Below are 25,116 nucleotides of genomic sequence, written 5' to 3' on the forward strand. Positions count from 1 at the left end.
CCTTTTCTCCAAATCCACACCAATATCTGTAATTTTGGGATTTTGTTATGTGGGCTACTCTTACTGGACTTAGATGATGTCTCAAAGTTGTTTTGATTTGCTTTTCTCTGATGATTAAAGATGAGTAGCATTTTTTCATGTGTCTGTAGACCATGTGCCTGTCTTCTTCAGAGAAGCTTCTATTTAAGTCTCTTGTCCACAATGAAATGGGATCATTTGTTCTTTTCTTATTAATAAGTTTGAATTCTCTGGGGATTCTGGTTATTAAATCTTTGTCAGAAACGTAACCTGAAAATATCTTTTCCCATTCTGAGGGCTGTCTGTTTGCTTTAGTTACCGTGTTCTTGGCAGTGCAGAAGCTTTTTTAGTTTGATCAGATCCCAGTGGTGTATTTTTTGGTGTTGCTTCAGTTGCCCCAGGGGTTTTCTTCATAAAGTATTCTCCCAGGCCAATTTCTTGAAGTGTTTCCCCTGCACTCACTCCGAGAATCTTTATAGTTTCATGTCTTAAGTTAAAGTCTTTTATCCAGTGAGAGTCAGTTTTTGTTAGAGGTGAAAGGTGTGGGTCCAGTTTCAGTGTTCTACAAGTCGCCAGCCAATTTACCCAGCACCATTTGTTAAATAGGAAATCTTTCCCCCAAATTATATTTTTGATAGGCTTATCAAAGATCAAATGACAATAAGTGTCTGGGTTCATCTTTTGGTTCTCAATTCTTTTTCATACATCTACCTCTCTATTTTTTGTGCCAGTACCATGCTGCTTTGATCACTATAGATTTATAGTATAGTCTGAAGCATAAAAAGTCAAATTCATAGAAGGAGTAGAGAGTGAAATTGTGGTTTCTAGCATCTGGGGATGGAAGGGTGTGAGAAAATTTTGATCAAAGTGTACAAAATTTCAATTAAATAAGAGGAATTAAGTTCTGGAGATCTATCACACAGTGTGCTAACTATACTTAAAAATAGTATATCATATACTTGAAACTTGCTAAGAGAATAGATTTTTAAATGTTCTCATCACAAAAAAATGGTAAGTTAATGGTGGATATGTTAATTACCTTGATTTAATTATTCCTCAATATATACATTTATCAAAGCATCCCATTATACTCCATACATATGCAATTTAAAAAGAAGAAACTTTGCCAGCTGTTTCCTTTGGTAAAAAGTACATATTAATGCAATGTAAAATGAAAAACAATTTTTTAATATACTGACTTTATAACCACATAATTTTAGAGAAAAAATATTCCCTAAAACATGTTTAATGCTTTTGAGTGTATGTCAAAAGTGATACTAAGTTTTCTGAGCAATATTGAACATAGTGGAAACAGTGGATCTCATCCACCTAACAATGAGACTGAGTTCGTCCCATGGATGGTGGCAGTGGATACAAGAAAAAATTCTCAAACTGCAAAGACTTTACAAGATGGATTTATTCTGTAATAGTGGGGTGTAACCCTGAAAAAATATTCTGGAGTCACAGAAAACTGCTTTCAGGTTTGCTTTACAGGTGACATACCTGTGTTCTTGGGACTGGATATTTTCAATTCTCCTTGCATGAATTGCCCTGCTTATTCTCTATGGCCTAGAACTTTTTTAGAAATGACCATGAAGGTCAAAGACATATAAGACAATAAAAATATTTTGTCAGTGAAAAGATACTTTGTGATTTACTAAATGCATTAAACCAAAATTATGATAAACTTAGCCATTTTGCCCTTTTCTTTATCAATAAGAGCTCAGGCCTTATTGCTTTTGTCAATCTGCATAAAATTTTAGAACATGCCTCTCAGATAATGTAACAAGTTCTATATGTGTTTCTTATTAAAAATAGAAAAAAATACACCTTAATTTCCCAAACATGTCCCTGAAAACTGAGTCACTCCTAACATGAGGAGATTTCATATTAGCTACAAAAAGCTCTATATTTCTTAGAGAATTCAATCATCTCTTCTCTCAATCAAGGTTCTTCATAAACCAGTCCCACACAAACTTTCTAGCAAAATTAGACTACTTACTGTTCTACAGTGCTGTTGCTCAACTTTGTTTTGAAGATATCGCTCACTGACACTGTTCCCAGGCATCTAGCAAAAGATAAACAAAGTAGTCTATACTGGGGAATATTCACTCCAGACATCAGAGAAGCTCTACTAAAATGTTTTCAAGAGCAGTAACTAGCACACAGTGCAATGAGGGGAAGGCGAGAGATTGGTACATATCTGTAAAGTAAACATAAATTAAGGACATAATTTTCCCTGTTTACTAATACTTATTTTTACATAAAGCTTTTTTCTCCTATCACTGCATCAAAATCCTAGTCATCCTAAAATGTCATTCTCTCTATGAATATAATTAAAAACCTTTCCAGATGGAAGCAATCACTCCCATCTCAGTTACCATAAAACTAACGCATGCCTCTGTTCATGCCATTTTACAACAACTACAATGTTCATTTTTTCACTAGAATTATTCAGTTTATGAGCATACTTTCTATTTGTTTCTAGACTGTCAAGGATAGGGCTTCATTCTGATTCATTTTTGTATCTTTCAGAACATCTGGCATAGTAACTTAAACATAGAAGATGTCAGTAATATTTGATATAATATTTGAACAAATGGAAAGATACATAGACTAACCATTATTAGGACTACCTATAGCTAAATCTATGGTTTTATGAAATATTGTCTGAAATTTTGTATCACTTTTGTCATGGCTTATTATAAAAAAATACCTACATATATATACACATATACATATACATAGGTACATAACATATACATACATATGTATATAACATATATACACACACATATACATACATATATAATTATACACATATATATAAAATTCTGTCTCCTTTACCATATTATAAGCATTTTGAGAACAGGAATCCTTTGTCATTCATCTGGAATCTTTATTGCCTCTAGGGGGAAAAAGCATTATATCACACCTGGTAGGAGTTAATTGTTGTTAGAATAAATAAATGAATGGATGCTATAAATTACAGAGCTTCTTCTCCATGAGGCATTTCATCAATAGATTTTGTTAAACCAGGAACACAACTTTTCCATATACCATGCACATTACAGTTGCCTCCCTTGCGTATCAAGCAGAAGTTCTAAAATCATGAAGTATATAAAATACTGAGAAGGTAAGTTGAATCAGAAGTGTTGGGGCCAATTGAAATGCTTCACTGATACTAAAATAGGTAAGTGTATCTGAAAGATACAAGGTGTATTATACAAGGACTGAGAAGATAAATTAAACTGACAACTCCTGTTCCTCTAGTGTTTCTCTACTACCAGATGAAACAAATAATAATCTAGGTGTTTTTCAGGCAAAAGTTTTTGCTCCTATGCTAAATGAGATGAAGCTTTTATGATCTGAAATTAACCAGTTTCCTCTCTTGCTTTGATCCATCTTGTAGGTCTGGCTCTTTTAAGACTCATAACACTGGCTTGTACAGCTGTTCAATACATGTTTATTAAAAGAATAGTCATGATAGATTATTCTAAGAAGAAGTTATCTGGAGAATACTGACATACCTTATCACAGAATTGTCCCAGGTAGCAAATCACAATCTACAGCACTCTTCTCAATCCTTTTCACTTATCCTGTCTTCCAATGACACAAAATAAGTGGAAACTCCATAGTTGACCAAGTCCCTACACTGACCACCTCAAGTTGACCTAATTTTCATAGACTAGGCATGCAACATATATACGTATCAGTTCGGTAGGTCTAGTCCCTTATATTGACCACCTTAATATGTTGACCAGTTTGTTATAGTCCCTTGGTGGTCATCTTACAGAGTTTCTACTGGATTCTTTTCTCTTTTTTAGTGGACAGACTCTGCTGGTTCTTCGTCTTATGCCATTGTTCATGTTTTTAATTTGCCCTGTATTCCTTGCCCACAAATGTTTATGTATTGAAATTATAACCATCCTCTAAGTCCCAGTTCAAATCTTTCACATGTGAGCGCTCACTAAAAAAAAAAAGAAAGAAAGAAAGAAAGAAAGAAAAACTCTACTATGTTTCATATTTCATCTCACCCTATTTTTTGGCAGAGATTTTATAAGGCAAAGACTATATCTTGACTATATCTCTATGCCTTATATGTAGCCCTAACGAGCAAGCTGTTCATTGTAGGATTTCAATACATATTCTTATGAAGTCTTTTCCCACCAAGGCTTATATAAATAGCACAAACTTGATTAACCAAATGTATACTTACATTAAAGTGAGGTAGATTGTAATGAGAAGCTATGTTTCTGGATCAACTCTCCCACTGGAAACAATAAAAAAAAAAATGCTGGATAAAATATTTTTTAAAATTGTCTTAAAAGAATTCAAAGTATATAAAGATAGTTGGAACTGCTAGGGGAAATATTTGTGGGGGATGGGAATCTGAATGCAGTGAGAGAAACCAAACATCAAAGCAACGTAAGTGCATTTTCCTATAGTCATTTGTTTATATTACACATTTTATCTTTGATCAATCAACCTAACAGAATAAGGGAACAAGGTTCTGCCTGAGATTTCATTAAAAAAAAAATGGACACCAAACATTAAGCTTTTCTCTTTCTCCAATCCCAAGTGAATACAAAGAATATAAAGAAGACTTTCTTGGTAGAAGTACAGTGTTTAGGAAGAAAGAAAAAAAAGAAGGATAGAAGTGAAAAACAACATGGTCCCTGAGAAGTTGTAGCACAGCTCTAGCCTTCTTATTATGTACGTATAACCTGCAAATTTTATTCTATTAACTTAGATTGAAGTAATCAGTTACTGGTAATGTCCTAGGCTTCTTAAGAAAAAATGCAAAATACTCTGTAGAAGGATACTTTCTCAGGGAAATTCCTATGATAATAGTTGAATAAAAATGATCAGCACACAGTCAAAGATAACCAGACATACAAGAAACAAAGCCTCATTAGTAAGAACCAGCAAAAATCAACTGAAGCAGACTTCAGATGTTAGTATCACAAGACATCAATTATAAAACAACTATGTCTCCAAGTTTTAACAAAATAAAGTCTTCAAAATGCTTGCAGGAAACAATTAACAATCACATACTAAGTTCAAACAAAGAAACAAATGTCTAAAAGTAAACATTGCAAGAATTAAAATCAAATCCATATTGCATATCACAAAAAGAGACTGATATAAAGACCTGGAAGATAAATAAAGATAAATTACTTGCAATGCAGCTCAAAAAGAGAAAAATTTCCCAGAAGAGGACTATGGATTGGATTGATGTGACACCCAAGCAATCCATTTGTTCCAGCTCCCCACTCTGCCATTTATCACCCCTCTTTGTGTGTCTCCATGGCCATCCTCCCCGACCTCACTATAATTTTATTTACCCTTCCCCTGCCTTTGATTTTTTTTGACACATGTATTAAATTTACCAGAAACCTGAAAAAAAAAAAAAAGAAAAAAGATATGACAAGGAAGGGTATAAAAAATTTGAAGAAACATTTAATGTAGGTTTAATTTGAAGCTTAGAAGGAAATAAGAGAATGTAAAAGGGGATACATTTGAAAAAACAATGCTTGAAAATTTTCTAAAATATATTAATGACATCAATAAACAATTTCAGAAAGCATAACAATCTAGGCAGAAAAAAGTAAAAAGATATTGATGTCTCTAGGCATCATCCTAAAACTGTGGAAAAATAAAGATAATGAGAAAAATATTATGAGCAATGAGAGAATAGCAGTTATGTTAACAGATGACTTCTTGATTGCAATAATGGATGACAGATAACAGTAGAATGATATTTTTTGATGAGCTGAAAGAAGTGACTGCCAACTCAAAATTCTATACCCAGAGAAAATATATATTTCCCAAATGAGGGAAAAATAGAGATTTTTTTCAAATAAGCAGACACTAAGATACATTTCTAACATAAGACTCTAAATATAAGAATTTCTTAGAATACACTTCAAGCAGAAGGAAAAATAATTCTAAAATGCAAGATTAAGATTCAGGAAGAAATAAATAACAAAGAATGCTGTAAACATTGAGCAAATATAAACCTACCTTTACTGTATAAAAGAGAATAATGTCTAGTGGTGTTAAATTAAAATGCTAGGCAGCAATACCTTAGGAATGAGATAAATGAATTAAAAATATTCTGAAGTAATATCTTGGAAGAAAGTAAAGGATTTGACTCACTTTAGTCTTTGATATGAACCAGTGTTGTAATCCTAGGCTAACTACTAACAGAAGAGAAAAAAGTATGTCCCTCCCAAACTAGCAGAGAAAAACATGGAATGATGGAGTATTAAAGGGCAGAAAAAGCAAGACATACATGGCAAAAGAAGAAATAAATACTATAATTATATCTATATAAATTAAAAAACAGACTATATTAATATTTTAAGGGATATAGATATAGGTGGAGAAATATTAAAAAAAACAATAAAATAAGGAATAAAATGCAAATAATCTTCCTAACTCCAGAGAAAAAGAAGAGGTGGTGACGATGGCAAAGGGACAATGATAGAAATGGGGCTTCTAGAAGGTTGAGAGGGTTTATATCTTGTTGTGGGTGGTGCTGATGTAGGTAACTGAGTATTAACTGTTTATATTTACATAGGAATTTTATACATTTTACTAAAAATTATTTCTACATTATTTTATAATATTTGTTTAAAAAATTTAGTAAGTTATGGATCAGAATATGTATATGTGTATATATACAAAAGAAAATCTATGAGAATGTGAAAACTATCCTTTCCTTCACAATCCAGGAAAACTATATCTAGGGACACTGGCAGTCCTCCTCACTGGAGGGCTAGTCAAACTCTGAATACAGTTTGTCCTAATTTGAGATAAAGTGGGCAAAATAAAACTATGTATATAGATGTATAATTTCATGTCTTGAAAGAGATGTGTTTATTCTGAGATTTTTATCCTTCCTAGATTTTGGATTGAGTATTTTATAATGTCCTTTCTGTTATAAAATGGTGATGATAGTAGGTGGCAGGTTACTATGTAGTGTCCTTACTATAAAAACAAAACCAGAAGAGGTCGGTCTGCTAGCTCTTTTAATAGACCACTGAGGAATAAGAGCCTATAATTCTCTAATCTACACATACCAGTGAAGTGATTCTGTGGTTATTTCAGGGGAAAGCTGCTTTGGATAAAAATGTGACTTGGGTATTGTAGAGTGAATGTTTGTGTTCCCCTAAAATTCATATGTTGAAATTCTAAACCCCAATTTGATAACATTGAAAAGTAAGCCCATTAGGAGATACTTAGGTCATAAAAATAAAGACCTCAAGAATCAAACTAGTGACCTAATATTAACAGACGTAAAAGTTTTCTCTCTCACTTTCTACTGTAGAGTGAGGATACAGTGAGAAGATGGCTAAATGGAAACCAGGAAGCAGTCCCTCATCAGACACCTGATTTGCTAGGTGCCTGTACTATGAGAAATAAATGTCTGCTATTTAAAACAACCAGTTGGTTGCTGGTATTCTGTTGTAGAAGCTCTAAGAGAATAAGACAGATATGAACTAAAAGAACTTCATTCAGAAAGAAGGGAGCCAAACATGGAATGTGGGATCATTTTGTAATATGCTATATTAAATGTGAAAACAGTAAGGGTAAGAGTCAAGGGAAGAAAATAAGGGCTCTGGGAAACTTCATATAGACATGCAGGAAGTTATATCTAGGGCCCCAGATGGACAGATGGCTTCATTTTCCGTATTAGTGCTCGCATATGACATTTTATGCTGCTTACGCATATACATTTTCATTTCTGGAGGCTGTGCGTTATGTAGTCTCCATAATTAAGTATGTCTCTTGTATAAATATCTGAATCAGCTCAAATGCAAAATTAATATAGGGTAATAATATGTTCTAATTATACTATATCATGTACCATAGAATATATTTACTTACGTATTTTTTTTTTTTGAGACAGAGTTTCACTTTGTCACCCTCAGTACAGTGCTGTGGCGTCATAGCTCAAAGCAACCTCAAACTCTTGGGCTCAAGAGATTCTCTTGCCTCAGCCTCTCAAGTAGCTAAGACTACAGATGCCTGCCACAACACCTAGCTATTTTTAAAGATGAGCTCTTGCTGGTTCAGGCTGGTTTGGAACTCCTGAGCTCAGGCTTCCAGAGTGCTGGGATTACAGGTGTGAGCCACCAGCCCAGCCAACATATTTATTTATTTATTCATTTATTATTATTATTATTATTTTATTATTGGGGATTCATTGAGGGTATAAGAAACCAGGTTACACTGATTGCATTTGTTAGGCAAAGTCCCTCTTACAATCCTGTCTTGCCCCTAAAAGGTGTGGAATGCACCAAGGCCCCACCCCCTCCCTTCTTCCCTCTCTCTCCTCTTCCTTTCCCCACCCCTACCTCCTTCTTTCTCACTCTGCTCTCCCCTTCCCCCACCCCTACCGTGTCCTTAATTGTCATTAATTGTCCTCATATCAAAATTGAGTACATAGGATTCATGCTTCTCCATTCTGTGATGCTTTACTAAGAATAATGTGTTCCACTTCCATCCAGGTTAATACAAAGACTATAAAGTCTCCATTTTATTTTAAATGGCTGAATAGTATTCCTTGGTATACATATACCACAGCTTGTTAATCCATTCCTGGGTTGGTGGGCATTTAGGCTGTTTCCACATTATGATTAATAGAGCATAATTATTTTATAGTCATTATGTATTTTTATTTTTATTAATTAATTTCATCTCTTATTTTTTCTGTTGTCAAATGTCACCATTCTCATCTTACAGGTGAGGAGTCTTAAGTTCAAAGAAGGGAGCAACTTTGTCAGCTACTAGAATTATATCCCTGAGGTCCAACTTCAAAACTCTGCTCTAGCTACTTTGCTGCTTTGTTTCACCACAGCATTAACATTCAAAGATCATTTGTATAAAGATTAAAATGCCATTTACTCTTTTAAATCACCTTCCTAACTCACTCAGGCAACTTCTATCAATCCCTTGGAGGAAAGGACAGACTTTCCCAGAAGCACAATTAACAACACCAGGACATGCATAAAGGGTTGCAAGAGAAATTCAGAAACTTGGGCATAAATCCCATCCAAAATAAAGCCACAGCATCTTTAATCAAGGCCTGGCAGTCATCATTATCATTTCTCTGAGACTAGAACTGGTAATGTGGGCTATCCCACTAGGCCTTTAATACTTGGTTAGAAACGAATCCAAGAAGTTGACTAGCAAGACAATTCCAGCAGTACAAACATGAATCGAATCTGTAATTCTCTTCCTCGTTACCACAAAACAGTTAGTTCCTGCCCTGAATTCACTTTGAAGACAATGAATGCTTTGGAGAAACTGTACAAAGCATTGAAAACAGGGCCAAAAGTAATAAATACGGACTGCCAAAAAAACGTTAACCAATTTCCTCTATAAGTCAAGTCTATTGTCAATTTACAATAATTCTGAAGGTTGAACTAGAGGGATGCAATTAGTAAGCTAACTTGCAGGGTTTGCCTCCAATCTAAAAGGGAGTTTTCTTTCACCTGTATAAAATTAAACAGCTGGTAATTATATCTCCTGTTAGGAAGAGATTAAAATAATAAAATAAAAATAAACCAATGCTTTACTATGGAATCTAATCTCTCCCATTATCCCACACATTCACATAAACTCTCCTCCCAGTGGAATTCTTTTCACTCAGCAGGATGAAGATCATCTTCTCAGCAGCCTAACTCAGCAAGGCCAGCCACTTTCCTTCCTTCCTGACTTCCCCTTTAGAACTTATTCAAAGGGAAGACAAAGGACCTGCAAGTGGATGGGAGTTGTTTTGTGCCTGGCCCTTAGGGTTACTTTATTTTTCTTAAAAAGATTATGTCAACCTTCTTGTAGCCAAAAATAAAAACAAAACAAAATACTAAAACAATTTTCTCAGGCAGTTTGAATTAAAAATACAAAGAACCGAGATATATTTTTAATTTATTCATAATTAGTTTACAGATTGGCCCACACTGAGACTCCAAAATCAGCACACCACCTGGGGATAAGGGCTATTGCAATTATCAGAAGCAAGCCAAAAGCTACCTTTTGTTCTTGCTAAAATCTTCTTAAAAAAAAAAAAAAAAAACTTCTAGCAAATGATTTTCTATTTCCTATTTAAAGAGGATTACATAGCAAACACAACAGTGGCTGGAGAGCAAAGAATTTACCATCGTTTTATTACCTGCCAAATATAAATTAGTTTATTGTGGTTTACTCCTGCCAGGCGACCCCTCTCCTTGTCCATCAGGCCAGTGGGCTATGAAGTCCTTCCTAAACAGGAGGCTGTCAGTTATGTTCCCTGTCCACTGTCTTCTACATCGTACAGTGTCTCTTGGCTCGGGTAGCAAGGTTGTGAGCTTGAATTGGCCCCAACAAATTGCCTCCACTTGCTAGCTATCACTGTGAAATCTCTGCAGGCATGTATGAGGCCCTCCTCCAGGTATAATGAAGAAACCCTACTAATTTCACTTTGTAATAACTACAGGATACAGAAATTATATTTGCTCCATTAGATGGAATCACAGAAATGTGGAGAAAGGTTAGCTTTATATAGTGAATGTCACAGTTAGACTAAGGAAAAAAATCACTTTGTTAACGTAGAGTGTTTCCTCATTGGTAACACCCTACATTAAGGTGCCATTTATGAATAGTTTATTATTATTTATTAATGTCTGAAGTACTTTATAGCATGCTAGATAACAACTTAAATTCATGTGTTAAAGATGCACATACATGGTTTAATACAATTTATGTCTTATTCTTTAAAACAGCTTCCCTTGGTATCATCCGTTAAGCATTTATTACTAATGCATTTTATAACATTCTTTATAATACATTATTTGAGCAAGTAGCTACATTTAGTGATCATTTCATAAATAAGAATAACATATTTATAAATGGCACCTTAATTTGAAGTGTTACCTTCACATTACTATATAGCTGCTCACCATTCATCTCATTTTGTGATTATTCTCCAAATGCACCACTTAATAAAATAGACACTAAGTTCTATTTCCCTTCATCTGATTAAAAGTTTATTGAGTCATTTTCTCCATCTGATTTCAGATGTTGGTAGCTTGGAAGTTTTAGTGTGATTTCTGACAAAACCAAACTTTTAGTACAACGATATTTCTGAAAAGATGATTAACAGTAGAAATAGAGAATTATTTACCGTATTGGACAGAGCCTGTTGTTTGGATTCTTTGTAAAATTCAATTTTTCTACTAGAAAGAACAATCCAGGAAGTAGACCAGTTTTTCCTTAGGAAAAAACAAAGAGGAAAAAAGCATTATCAGTTGAAGAAATCATTTATAGATACAGTATGAGCAACATTTGGAATGAGTAAATACCATTGTTATTTTTAAGTAGTCTTCCTGGAAGTATTCTCTTTATTAAAATCTATAGGTGCCATGAAATTTAGGTGACAATAAAGACATTCTGTAATTACTGAAAAGCATGGTCTTTATAGTAAAAATTTTTCAATTTATAAATCTTCCTGAAATCTTTTCCAACTACTAAAATTCCTATTTTTATGTAACCATGTGCCTTGCTCTCATAAAAAGTCTATATTTCTACATCAAGCCAAAAATAGCAAAGTAAAATAGAAATCAGAATCCCTTCTTTCATTTTGTCTTCTCTTCATTGGTTTAGTATATTTCAGAGGATGAAAAACTAACCAGCTCATATGTCATTGCTTAATTTAAAATATTTTCATAATGTTGAATCTCACTGGAAATCAAAGAAATGCAAACAAACACAGAGGCATACTTTTTCCCTCTTTGCCCATCAATTTGTCCAGGATTAAAAGGAATGATAACATCTAGGGTTAATGAGAGTATAGGAAATGGGTTCTCTCATACCCGATAGGTGGGAGTATAAACTGGTATGTCCTTTCTGGAGTGCCATTGACAATATATTTTTAAAACAATCTTTAAAAATATGCATATCTTTTGCCTTTACGTGTTCATTACTATTAATTTAAATTTATTCTAAAGAAAAATATCTCACTCATTGTTAAGGCTGTATGTTTAGAAACAAATGTACATCATTATTTGTTAATTCTGTACCAAAAATATCAAAAAATAAGAGATTTGTTAAGTAAATTGCATATGGTAGATTCATATAATGAAATAATGAACCCTACACTTCAGAAGAATACTGACATGGGAAGATTTTAATGCAAACCATAATGCAATCTACAGTCCAAAACTCCATGCTGTGCTGTCTTCGTCACCCATCTGAAACCTTTCTGATTATTATTATCATTTTTAAGGAAGCAGGAAACAGTTTTTTGAGGATGAGAAAGGTAGGCTTACAGAGTAAGAAAGTTTATAAAGTGGGATACATTCACCATGGACATGAACAGGCCTCCATTACTAGGGAAAGTAGGCAAAGAGGCCCCTTCTGATCATTAATTCCATTCATTAAAAGACAAGATATTGCTTTTTCAAATGTGCCTCCATGACTTCCTTGTATATTACTTATAATAAATTTTAAAATATTTTTAAAATTTCATTCTCTCTTATCCCATTAAAAAAATAAGTTCCCAAATGGTAAAAACAATTTCATCTTTATAGAGGTATCCGCAGTTCCTAGCATACTGCCTTGGACAGAATAGAAACACAATATATATTTATTGAATTGGTGAGTGCACTTTGGCATGGAAAAAAGTCTGACTATGATAATACTTAAATCAGGTAGTAAAATCATGGCTTTTTCTTTTCCTTTATATTTTTTGGTGTTTACCAACTTTTCTACATTAAGCATACATTATTTGTACAGTTAGACTATGTGTGTGTTTGTGTTGTGAAAAGTATTCTTTTTAGATGACAAAGCATTAAGGAGATTAATATACATAAGTTTCTATCCATTATATCATATTGCTGCAGCTTGCTTTGGCTTAATATTAACTTTAAAATAGTTGAATTCAACTTTTAAAATATTTACAGAAAGATTTCATTCGGGTCAATAGAAAACCCCACAAACATATTTTTTAAATGACCATTCAACAACTTTGTGTCATTTATTTCCATTTGTCTCTTAGAATCTAGGATCTTGATGAAAAGACAGCTTTGATTCAGCAAGGTTAGTGTTTGCAAGAATTAGGTTGCTCTTACACGTCTGACGCTTTTTTAACGACGCGTCATTGTGTTATTATAAAAAAGAACAGGATAAACAGACACACAAGAAACACAATGTGTATTTTCCAACATAGGAATACAAACATCACGTTCTTGGATCCTCTTGTCTTTAAATGAAGAGTCAATTTTTCAATTAAATAATGAAAAGATGTAAAGAAGTAACACAGGAAGAAAATCATATAGGTGTTTTCTTCTGCCCTACTGCTCATTTCTCCTTTTAGGTACCGGTAGCTGCAAGGTGAACTGAAGGAGCCATAGCTTTCATATGCTACAGGTTGTAATATTACATGGCCCCAAATAGCAGAAAGAGAAACGTTAGAAAGACTGCTGGTCTAGTCTGGGCATCTTCTGTGAGCATCCTTATTTTATTATTTTAACCATATGTGATGAGAGAGTATGGAACACCCTCACACATGACGAATCCATATTTAACCTGCCTGTTACATTTCCCACTATATTTTTTATCTTTTGGCAAGGAGATACTATACCTTATTTGCGTCCTATCTATAGTAAGTCCTGGTTAAATGGTTTTGATTTGAATCTGTTTCAGATGTTGATCGTTTATAAACTTTCTGGCAAAACTTCTCCTTCCTTAAAGTTGGAACTGGAACTGGTTAGAACTAACGTTGCATGAAATTCAATTATCTCATTGTTCTTGATTAGGACTTTGAACTGCTGTGAACTGTGTTCTTATTACGTGAACAGAAGAATGAGCTGGAGAGGGTAGGAACCACAGGTCTTGGAACTTTAGTAATATAAATTGCTTTGACACCTTAAATACAGTGCTATTTCTTTTTGTGTTCGTAAACTGTAAACATTATCTTTATCATATTAGAATAAAAGTGAAAGCATTTAAATCTATTGCTTGGAAAGAATGTCATTTCAAAATGAAGAATAAAATGCTGCTGACAACCTTTTAGATGTCCTTCTTTCATTTCATTTCCCCCCATGATTTCTTTTAAAATAATAACTAGCATAAGTTATTTTGAGTTCCTACTGTAAATTTGATCATTTAGCATAGGTTTAACTTCGCAATCAAAAAATGATAAGGTACGAATAATGTCCTTATTTACTAATGGACGAAAATGAGGATCAGAGAGTTTAGGTGATGTACTTAAGGTCATACCTTTATATTTATAGTTAAACCCAGTCTTTCTGACTCCAAAACTTATAATCTGTTCATTACTTTTTTAAAGGGTGAAGCAGTACTACCTTAGTTAAGGATATTGTCAATGTCAAATTTCAACATAGTTTGGGTTGAAATCATTAAATCATAAAAGTTAGTGTGCACAGCCTGTGACAAAATATCAGCCATCTGAATTCTGTCATTAGCTAATTTACCTTATTCTTATTAGAAAATTAGGGGAAAGACTCACCACTCCCAAGCTCTCTTCCCTTAGAATTAGCACTGTTTCAAGGAGTAGGACCACGTACCGTTTTATTCCTCATAAGAAATCAGAAGTAGGTGTATGTTCCTAACTGGGTGGAACCTGTCTCTTTCCTACAAGGGATTATTCTGGTCTCAGTAAGGAACAAATCATCTGTATTCGGTAAGGATCATAAAACCAGAAAGGGAGTCAAGAGCCTGTAGTCTAGGAGTAGCTGAGACTTCATCTAATGGGAACAACTTTTAACCTATGACTCAAGTCTGACCCTTCCTCTCTGAACAAAATACTCTAGCAGCTTGATCATTGTCCATACAATATCTGTTCAGTCCATTCCTCATTCTGATATGTTTGACTAATTGTGATGGAATAGTTCTTAGGATCTCAGCGGAATGGCCTTTTCACTCAGTTACTTAACACAGTGAGACACTGTCATCCCTGGAGAGAACATGGGAAGAATCAGTTGGCAAGATTTTGCTCCAAGTGAAACCTTTAATATTTTCCATATGCAATCAAGTAACTATAGGTGACTGCTATTCAGTGTATTGGGTGACACCTCAGAAAGTGAGTAACTTCTGTAAGCTTAAAGGACTTAGCCAGGACAGGTGAGTCTAGCAGTTTTGGATAAAATTTTTCAAATAAACCTTTCTAAAATGAAGTTGTTTTTAGAATAATAAAAGTTCGTCTAATCCCCCAGTCTCCCTGCACCCACAAAGAGAGACACCATCTCTGGTCTTTTAGGTCCTTTCCAGGATGGGGCACAGTATCTGACCTTCAGTAGTTGATCATTAAAGGTTTTTTGAGTAAAAGTACAGGTATATATGGATTTTCAAATTTCAAAGGGTCATGCATCAAGATTTTTCCTGCTCTGTGTTGACTATTGTTTACCAACAAAGACAAAGAAAAAAAGAGAAAAAAAGTTAAATTTCCCTTCTTTGTTCTTTACTATTTTAATACAGCACTGCTAGCATTCCTTTTTTCCCTAAATTATTTAACCCTGAACATTTAGGCTATTTTTCCAATATATAATTCTAGTGGCTCATCCCTGAGCTTCTTCCAAGGGTCTTCCTATGTCTCATACCTACACAAATACTATGAGCTTGCTTTGGGCCCCATGGTGTGCCACACATGGCGCCTGGTATTCTATATGAATCATGTAATTTAATCACTAAACCAGTCATAAGTACCTGCTAAACATTTACAACATGCTAAACACAATTCTCAGGGCTTAAAATATTAAGGAAAATAAGAGATACATAAAAAACTTTACCTCTAACTATAGAAAGATGGGAAATAATCATGGAAAGAAATAATCCTCCAAATAATTTCAGTAGATGGGCTTAACCTCATATTATGGATGAGAAAACTGAAGCATAGGGATGTTGCATTCTCACCAAGGGCAAAAAAGTCATAAAGATGGGGTTCAACCACCAAGCCTCCTAGACCCTGAGGCCCCTGCTCATTCCAGCCTCCCCAGAGAAGGTGGCATGCAGCCCACCCTTCAGTTGTGCTCAGCTTGCCTGTGTGGGGCCTCAATGTAGGAGCTAAGAGAGGGAGTCACAGAACTGTTTCCAAAGAATTGCCAGACCTTCTTTCTCCCTTGGAGCAAAGTCACTCTTAGCTTGACCTGGATTGTCCCCTGGTGTTGCCCTGCAAACCCTTTATCCCCGCCTGCCATCCATTCCATACCCAGTCAGGTCCGCACATTTCATCACAACTTGGAGAGCATTCTTTTCTATTTTTTCACAGGAAGAGATAAAAATCAAGCTGTGAGATAGATGTAAGGGGTAAATAAGACATACGGTTCAAAAAATATCTAATTTTAGTAAATCCAAAGTCCCATGAATAAGCGAGGCAGTCCCCGGTCTCCAGACAGATTTATAGGAAATCAGGTAAAGGATTAATCCTAGTGACTCAGGGCAGGAAACAGACACCAGGACAAGAAATTCAGGTGTTTATTTTATTAATATTTTGACACACAGAAAAAAATCGCATCTCAGAGGGGAGAAAGGTACTGACTACAATTAGGAAGGGGGGAGAACTAAATTTGTATTAGGGCAATTATATACAATTTATGCAATCAGTGGGGCATTTATCCAAGTGAAACCCTTCACAAAACTTTCCTAAAAACAGATCTTGAGTTGTGAAGTTGCAAAATGCCAAAAAGAAAACCAAACTAAACTGAAAACAAACACAAAAAGCACCTATAAAACAATAACCAAAAACTCAGTGTGGACATCAGCTTGACATTCTACACAATGAACACCGGATGGCAGCACATAATAACAGCAACTTTGTCACTGCTCGTCTGGAAGAAAGCTTGATGGAAAACCGCCCTTAAATTTTTCATTGCCATTCTAAGAATCTGTTAGCTTCAGCTCTAGGTTTAACACATTTGCTTGCTCTAAACACCAAAGCTTTATATTCTACACTCACTTCTCTTATGCCTTCTTGAGGTAACAACACATTGACAAACCAAAAAAGCCAGAGGAAAACACACATGTGATTACTTTGCAAATTTTAGCCTCCCCTATTTGGGCCATCTGCCTTTTTTACCTGACTTGGTCATGCTGGATTTGATTTGATTCTGCACCAGTGATGGAAGTGAAAGTGATTTACTCTAGTGTCTCTGACTGATTTACTGCAAAATCACTCTGACACTGTTAAATGTTCAGACTTGTTCTCAAACTAGTAGGTCTAGGAATGTATTTTCTCTCTCACATTCTAAGCTTCTTATGATTTATGACTGCTAAAAGGTGTGTTAAAGAGACAGTGAAGTATAAAGGACACACATTTCTGTCAGTGTTGCAAGAAATTGAGAAAGACAGATATAGCCATGAAGCATTTATTATGATCCTGAGCAGAAAATACTAAAGAAAAGATATGTTTGCATTAGGCAGGCACCTTAGTATCACAGGAAGTCCATTCTAAATAACAATTGTTCAAGCAAACAAAGTTTAGGATGAAAGCAGGCACTAGCAGACATAACCACTACACTGCCCTGTTCTGCGTTTTTTTTAATACCCATATTTATGTCCATGTCTTCACTCCCAAGTATTTCTTTCTGAGCAAGAGAACAGAGGAAGAATCTACATGTAATAAGAAGTATGACATACAAAGGAGCCGGCTAAGGAGAAGGACTGACTGGGTGCATAGGGAGAGGCTAGCAGAGCATGTTGAAATAGTGCATTGAAATTAACTTTACTAGGGGCTTGTAGAATTTTAGAGAGGACAGGGTTACTCACAGTTTGGGGGATGGACATCTTTAAATAAATTCCTAAACTTAATCAGAAAAACTGACGTAGATTTTTGATGTTCAAAATTAAAATTGAAGTTGAATGCTGAATATATTCCTTTTTTTTTTTTTGAGATAGAGTCTCACTATGTCATCCTTGGTAGAGTGCTGTGGCATCACAGCTCACAGCGACCTCACACTCTTGGGCTTAAGTGATTCTCTTACCTCAGACTCCCAAGTAACTGGGACTACAGGTGCCCACCACAGCACCCGGCTATTTTTTGTTGCCGTTGTCAAGGTTGTTTAGCTGGCCTGGGCTGGGTTCGAACCTGCCAGCCTTGGTGTATGTGACTGGCATTGTAACCACTGTGCTATGGGTGCAGAGCCGAATCTTGAATATGTCCTGCTTTTAAATCTACCAGTGTGTCACCAAGGAAATGTGTACAACCTCATTCCAAAATAAGCCTAAATGTATGATCTTTTTTGAATGTAAGATACAGCCAAGGAATTCATCTTCCTTGTAGCCTCTCCTGTTCATACTTAGGGATCAGTCAAAATTTCCTTAGATAGAAATAGAAATAATTAAATACGAATAAAAGAGAAAACAAGAAGGAGGAAAATGGAAGATAAGAAAACAGCACAAAGTACAGATAATCTAGAATGGATTTATGAGCAGAAAACGTTGTAGAAATTAATAAAATGATATTTATTAAGTGAAAATTGAAGTCTTTAGTACAGTTGATGTCCTGAGATAAAAAGATAATTTTTAGTCCTTGACTTCAAACAGATGAAAGCAAAAGATAAAAAACAAACATATTTCAATCAGAAGGCAGGACTAAATTCTGTCATACTAAGTCTGCATAAAATAGGAGAAAGGAGAGGTTAATACAGGTGACCAATTGTACAAGACTCTCCATTTGTACAATACTAAGTAATAATAGAGTTTACATTGTATTAATAATTATTACTTAAAACTTGTAAAACATTTAGCCAAGTTCTTGACAGAGTAAGCATCTATTAATATTGCCTATTAACTCATTAAAATTTATAAAAAGATATAAAGATTGTTGAGAAATGTTACAAAGCCTATCAAAGGAAATTTTACATAAAAATACAAATTATACCAAGTATGGTATATTATTAGTTGCTAAATTATAAATGTGATTAAAACAAGATTAAATCATGTGATCGAAACATGATTTTTAAAGTTATAAGTAAACAACATTTTTGGTGTTAGTGATGAAAGTGTAAAGCAGTATGGGAATACAAAATACGAGTCATAAAAAAACGGTCATGTAATTTGATCAAGTAGTCCAAGTTTAGCATTGATCTCTAGAAAATATAAAATAATAATTGATAAGCAGTAGGAGGGTTCACTGTAATTATAAGTATTAGCATAAAACTGAACTCAACTTAAAAATCAAATTTTAAAGGACAGTAGAAATGATTCGGTATATTATAGACCATCAACACGGTAGGATAGCATATGTTATTATCTTGTTGATTATACATACAATATTCAATATGTGAAGTATTTACAATAAAAACAAACAAACAAAAACCACCATAAACTTGTAGGAGATATTTCCAATATCAAAATTTGTCAAAATGTTATCAGAAATATATTAAGTTTCCTCAATTTATAAAAAAAGGAAAAACCTCAATAGAAAATAATCAAAGTTTATAAATAGGCAATTCTTAGAATGCAGAATCTGAATGACTCTAAACAGACAAAGTTGTTCAACTGCAATACCAGTCAGCAGAATACAAATAAAAGTGACATTGAGGTAACATTCTATGGCCACCAATTTAGTGAAGTAAGAGAGTAAGATAATGCCGTATGCTGATGAGATTATGGGAAATGAGATCCCTTCTGCACTGCAGAGCAGTTATGTGAACAGGGGCACTCATTCAGGAGAAAGTCTGGCAGTGGTATTCAGTGGATTTACAAATGTACATAACTTAACACCAAGCGATCTGTGCTCCTGGCTATATTACCCTGAGAGTTCCTAACAGGTTAAAAGGACACATATGTGTGATTCATTGAAATGTTGTCTTGGATGGAATGAGTTAGAGGAAGTTTAGGGTTTGTACCTGAGGGACTGGGTAAGTAAAATTTAGTATATAGTCATGTGTCACTTAATGACATTTGGAGAAATGTGTCTAAGCTTAGGTACTTTTATCATTGTATGAAAAACATTGACTGTCCTTATACAAACCTAGATGGTATAGCCCACTACACACCTAGGCTGTGCTATAGCCTATGGCTTCTGGGTTACAAACCTGTACAGTCTGAATATTGTAGACAACTGTAAGACAATGGTAAGTGTGTTTAGATCTGTACCCAAACATAGACAAGGAACAGTAAAAATCAATATTATAATCTTATGAGATCACCGTCATATATGCAGGTCATCATTAACCACAGTGTCTTTGCACAGGGTGCAAAGGGCAGTAATTGGGAAAAATGACCTAGCTTTGAATACATTCGTATACTGTATGACAATGCCTCAGTCAAACACAGACCATATATAGATGTTGGTCCTATACGATCACAATGGAGCTGAAAAATCCCCGTCATCTAGTGACATCCTGTTCATTGTAACATCATTGTACAATGTTTTACCTTTTCCATGTTTAGATATGTTTAGATACACACACACACACAAATTATGTTAAGATTGTCTACAGTGCTCAGTGTAGTAACATGGTAAATGTGTAGCCTGGGAGTGAGCGACAGCCTAGGTGTGTAATAGGCCATACCACGTATGTTTGTGTAAATACACTCTATGAAGTTTGCACAATGACAAAATCACCTAATGACTTATTTTCCCCATGGTTAAGAAACACAGGTCTGTCTAGCACCATAGAAAGATGTCCAAACACTAACGTTGAATGAAAGTAGTAAGAACCATAATGTAATTTACTACACAAAAATGCTTATGCAATACAACACATTCACATACACACAACTACACACTACTTTTAAGGTGACACAGATATTCTGATACATACATATATATATGAAAGTGGATTTGATGAACACACATTAAATGCATTAAATTGGAGGTCTAAAGGGGATGGAAGTGAGGATTAGAAACAAAAAATAAAATAAAACCAGTTAGACATCATTCCCAGAGTAATGATAACACAAGGCCACAAACTCAATTCTGTATATCTATGGTGAAAATAAAAAAAGGGAAAAAAAAGGAAAAACTAAAATTTGTATAACTTTAAGTGAGAAAAGCTGAAAGAATGCATAATAGTTTACAAATAGATTGAAATAATGAAACTGCCTGCAAATGTTTATATGAAATTAAACTGCAGCATGCAAATTGTACAACAACATATTAAAGTAAAAGCAAATAAAGCAAGTACACAATAGTATACAATGATCACAACTACCAAAAATCATATTCATGTGAGTGGGTTAGGGGAAGGGCCCTATTCTGGTCCTTTGCTTCCTCCTGGCCCTGCCTTCTCAGAGATGTTACAAAGTTTGCTATGGATCGGCAAGGATACTTTACATAACCCCCATGGTAGGGCATCATCTTGGTTTCTTGTAATATCCCTCCCCCCCACCCCCCACCCCCCGTCTTCTTTGCATGAGGCTGGAGAGTAGGATTGACCAATGATGTTACCTCCTTTCTCCCATCAAGCCCCAGTGAAGGGTTGACGTGGGAAATGAGATTAAACCATGAGGATTTTTTTATCCATGCTGTTGGTGAGGTAAGAAAGGGTCCTGATTTACTTATCTAAAAATATAGTTCAACTACTTCATCCTTTAAACAATTGCTCCCCTAATTTACTGTAGGGATTTTTTTTTTCGTTTTTTTCTTTTTTAGACAGAGTCTTGCTCTGCTGCCCAGTCTGAAGCTGAAGTCTAGTGGCCCAATTATAGTTCACTATAGACTTAAACTCCTGGGCTCAAGAGACTGTCCTGATTTAGCCTCCAGAGTAGTTTGCACTACAGGCATATACCACCACTACTAGCTAATTTTTCTTTTTTTGTAGATACAGGGTCTCACTCTTGTTCAGGCTGCTCTCAAACTCCTGAGCTCAAGGAATCCTTCTGCCTTGAATCCTTAAGTGCTAGAATTACAGGCATGAGACACTCACTGCACCCTCCAGGAAATTTTTATGTAATGAAAATAAGTCCTTTTACTCCAAAATCTGTTAATCCCAGAAATCAAGATCCATTGCCTTACTTCCTTTAATTTTTTTTAAAGAACTTATACTTTAAAAGGACAAGAAGCATTTCATATCTGTATGCTCTGTGTAATAATATGTACTGTTGTGCCTTTCTTCAAAAACTACAATTATATTAAAAATAATGTTGATCATAGTGGTAGCAAAAGGGACCAGTCTGTTATCATAGGGCCTTGCTTCCCAAACAATAGCAGTGATACAAGTTAAGGATACAGGAACTAGCATAGTTATATAAAAGTGGGTCAAAGAACTTTTTATTACCTTAGTTTCTTTCCTCCATCTGCAATTTTAGCTTTTTGAAGATAACCTTCTTTTTCAACCATCTGCAAGAAGAATGCATATGTTAAAACTGTGACAAACTCATATGCATTGTTAGTTTGAATGAATCTATGCTTTTCAAGAATCATTGCAGTGATGGACGTTTCCCGTCATAGAACTTCATTAATAATGCACAGATAGCTTATGGGAAGTGCCTGCAAGATCATAATCATTACAAGCCATTGAAGAGACAAAGACATATTGTGAAGAAGAACGTGAAGGATTTGTTGGACAGCAATACACCTTTACTCACTTTTCTTTCTGGGCATCGAAGGCTGTAGGTTAAAAAATAGACTGAAAATGGTAACACGAAGACAAATGTAATGCCTTCTTAATTTTACTTATTGTTCTTGGAAAAATTCTTCCTTTTTTAACATCCCCATATACCTGCTGAGGCTGAGTGTACGGGTGTGGGTCAAATTCAATGGGACCATATAACTTGGCCAGTTGGGTCATGGAAGGGCATTTAAAACACAACAATTCACGTGTCACAAGCAGTTTTCAAGACACTGTTGCAGCACTGCCTCACTGCCTTCTTCCATGATGTGGGATTACTTCTTTTTCCTATTTGTATGTAATATACTGGCTTTCAATGCTAATACAATTGCAACTTTCTTTCTTTTTTTTGAGACAGAGTCTCACTGTGTCGCCCTCAGTACAGTGCTGTGGTGTCACAGCTCATAGCAACCTCTAAATCTTGGACTTAAGCGATTCTCTTGCCTCGACCTTCCGAGTAGGGCCTACAGGTGCCCGCCACCACACCTGGCTATTTTTTGGTTGCAGTTGTCATTGTTGTTTAGCAGGTTGGAGCCTGGCTTGAACCCGCCAGCCTTGGTGTATGTGAGCTATGGGTGCTGAGCCACAAGTGCGACTTTCTTAGCGGAAATTCAATAATTCATTATAAATTCACAGAGGGGTTTGTGGCATTCTGGATAAAATAAATGCATGATGCAAATTGTAATGTGTTGATTCCCAGCAAAGTCTAAACTAGGTGTTCAATTACTTTCCCCCCTTTGGTAAACTCTTTATGCGCACACCAGCTCTCTCTCTATATATGTGTGTGTGTGTGCGCGCGCGCGTGCGCATGCACGCGCACACATATGTATATCTTCATGTTTCATTGAGATAAAAAGGATTATATTATGTACTACACCAAATGAAACTTTCTTTTTTTTAATTATTATTATTTTTTTATTGTTGGGGATTCACTGAGGGTACAATAAGCCAGGGATCACTGGGAACCACAAAGGCTGTCCACTGCAGGGATCACTGGGAACCATAAAGGCTGTCCACTGCAGGGATCACTGGGACCCACTAAAGCTGTCTCCTGCAGGGATCACTGGGAACTGTTAAAGGCTGTCGACTGCAGGGATCACTGAGAACCACAAAGGCTGTCCACTGCAGGGATCACTGGGAACTGTTAAAGGCTGTCTAATGCAGGGAAAAGCGAATTCTGGAGGATGAAGGCCCAGAGCATGAAGACTGGTTAAGGGGTCTGGGTGGAGAATTTAGGGAAATACTACAATCTAGGTACCAACATACTACAAACACATTCCCCTAAATAATTGTTTATATCTGCCCTTGGAAAATATTACTGTTATTATTTCCAATTCTGGAACAACCATCCAATGTTTCAGAGCCCCTAGGAGTAATGCTGGAATATGGATCAAAGCACTTTGATGTGAGGGCCAACATTTCACCATTGCACTGTACTAGAAGGAGGGAAGTAAGAAAAGTTGGAGAAAGCTGTACAAGTACCGGGAGTAAATCATTCTGTTTATTAGATGTTACTGTAAGTGTTATCGAACAGGAGAAATTTCTTATTTTTTACCTCCCTGTTCTTTAGCTTTCATGCTTCATGGCAACTTGAATTGGCATTCTTCATACTGGAGATCAGATTCCTAATGTTTTTAATTGAAAATATTACTCAGATAATTATCTATTTACATGAAACTGTAAGGACTAATATAGGGAGATGCCACAGGTTATTTTAGTCTCCTGTTGCTGCTGATATACACGACCACGTACTTGGTGGCTTAAATCATCAGAAATTTATTATCTGAAATTTCCAGAGAACATTGATCTAAGGTGGGTTTTGCTAGACTAAAATTAAAGGGATGGTGTGATTGCCTTCTTTCTGTGGACTTTAGGGGAAAATCCGTGTCCTTACTCTTTCTGGCTTTGAAGGCCACCCGCATTCCTAGGATTGTGGTCTCTGCCAGCCACTGGATCACTCCAGCCTCTACTTCATCCTCACATCCATTTCTCTTACTTTTCTACCTCCTTTCTTTCCCTTATAAAAACCTTGTGCTTACACTGGACCCACCTGAATGATGCAGGATAATCTCCCCATTGAAAGATCCTTAACTTAATCACATCTGCCAACTCCCTTTTGCCATCCCAGGGAACATATTCACAGGTTCCAGGGATTAGAACATGGCACTTGGGGGGACCATTTTTCGGCTTGTCACACCTGGTCCCCCTCAATGATGATAACTTTGCACGATTATAGTGCAATGTCTCAGCCTATTGAATTTGATGCAGTGCACCAATCTTTGATTTCTCCTATCAGGTGTACAGATGTGTCCTATCCACTCCCAAAGTCAGTACATTAAACACGATGCTACCTCATGTTGCTCATTTATAACCAACCACACCACCCTCCTTCCTGATCTTTCCCTCATTTCTAACCCCTGAATCACTCACTTGTTATTTATTCTAAACTTTTTTTCCATTCCAAAAATATTATATAGATAAAATCACATATGGTATAACCTTGCAACCTTTGGGTTTAACCTTTTTCATTAAG

The 25,116-nt window shown here is 35.4% G+C and overlaps 1 protein-coding gene across 2 annotated transcripts in view; it reads right to left on the bottom strand.

Annotated features, from left to right (window-relative positions):
• Positions 1-25,116, bottom strand: part of LOC128579422 (rho GTPase-activating protein 15-like) — a 159,058-nt gene that overhangs the window by 122,400 nt on the left and 11,542 nt on the right. For both annotated transcript variants that reach the window (XM_053581528.1, XM_053581529.1), the window contains exons 2-4: positions 22,251-22,312; positions 11,192-11,279; positions 2,021-2,086 (exon numbers count right to left, since the gene is read on the bottom strand). In XM_053581528.1, the coding sequence (XP_053437503.1) occupies positions 2,021-2,086; positions 11,192-11,279; positions 22,251-22,312 (216 nt within the window). The remainder of the gene's footprint in view (positions 1-2,020; positions 2,087-11,191; positions 11,280-22,250; positions 22,313-25,116) is intronic.

Source organism: Nycticebus coucang, unplaced genomic scaffold, assembly GCF_027406575.1.
Source record: "Nycticebus coucang isolate mNycCou1 unplaced genomic scaffold, mNycCou1.pri scaffold_53, whole genome shotgun sequence".
In the NCBI taxonomy this organism is placed as follows: Eukaryota; Metazoa; Chordata; class Mammalia; order Primates; family Lorisidae; genus Nycticebus; species Nycticebus coucang.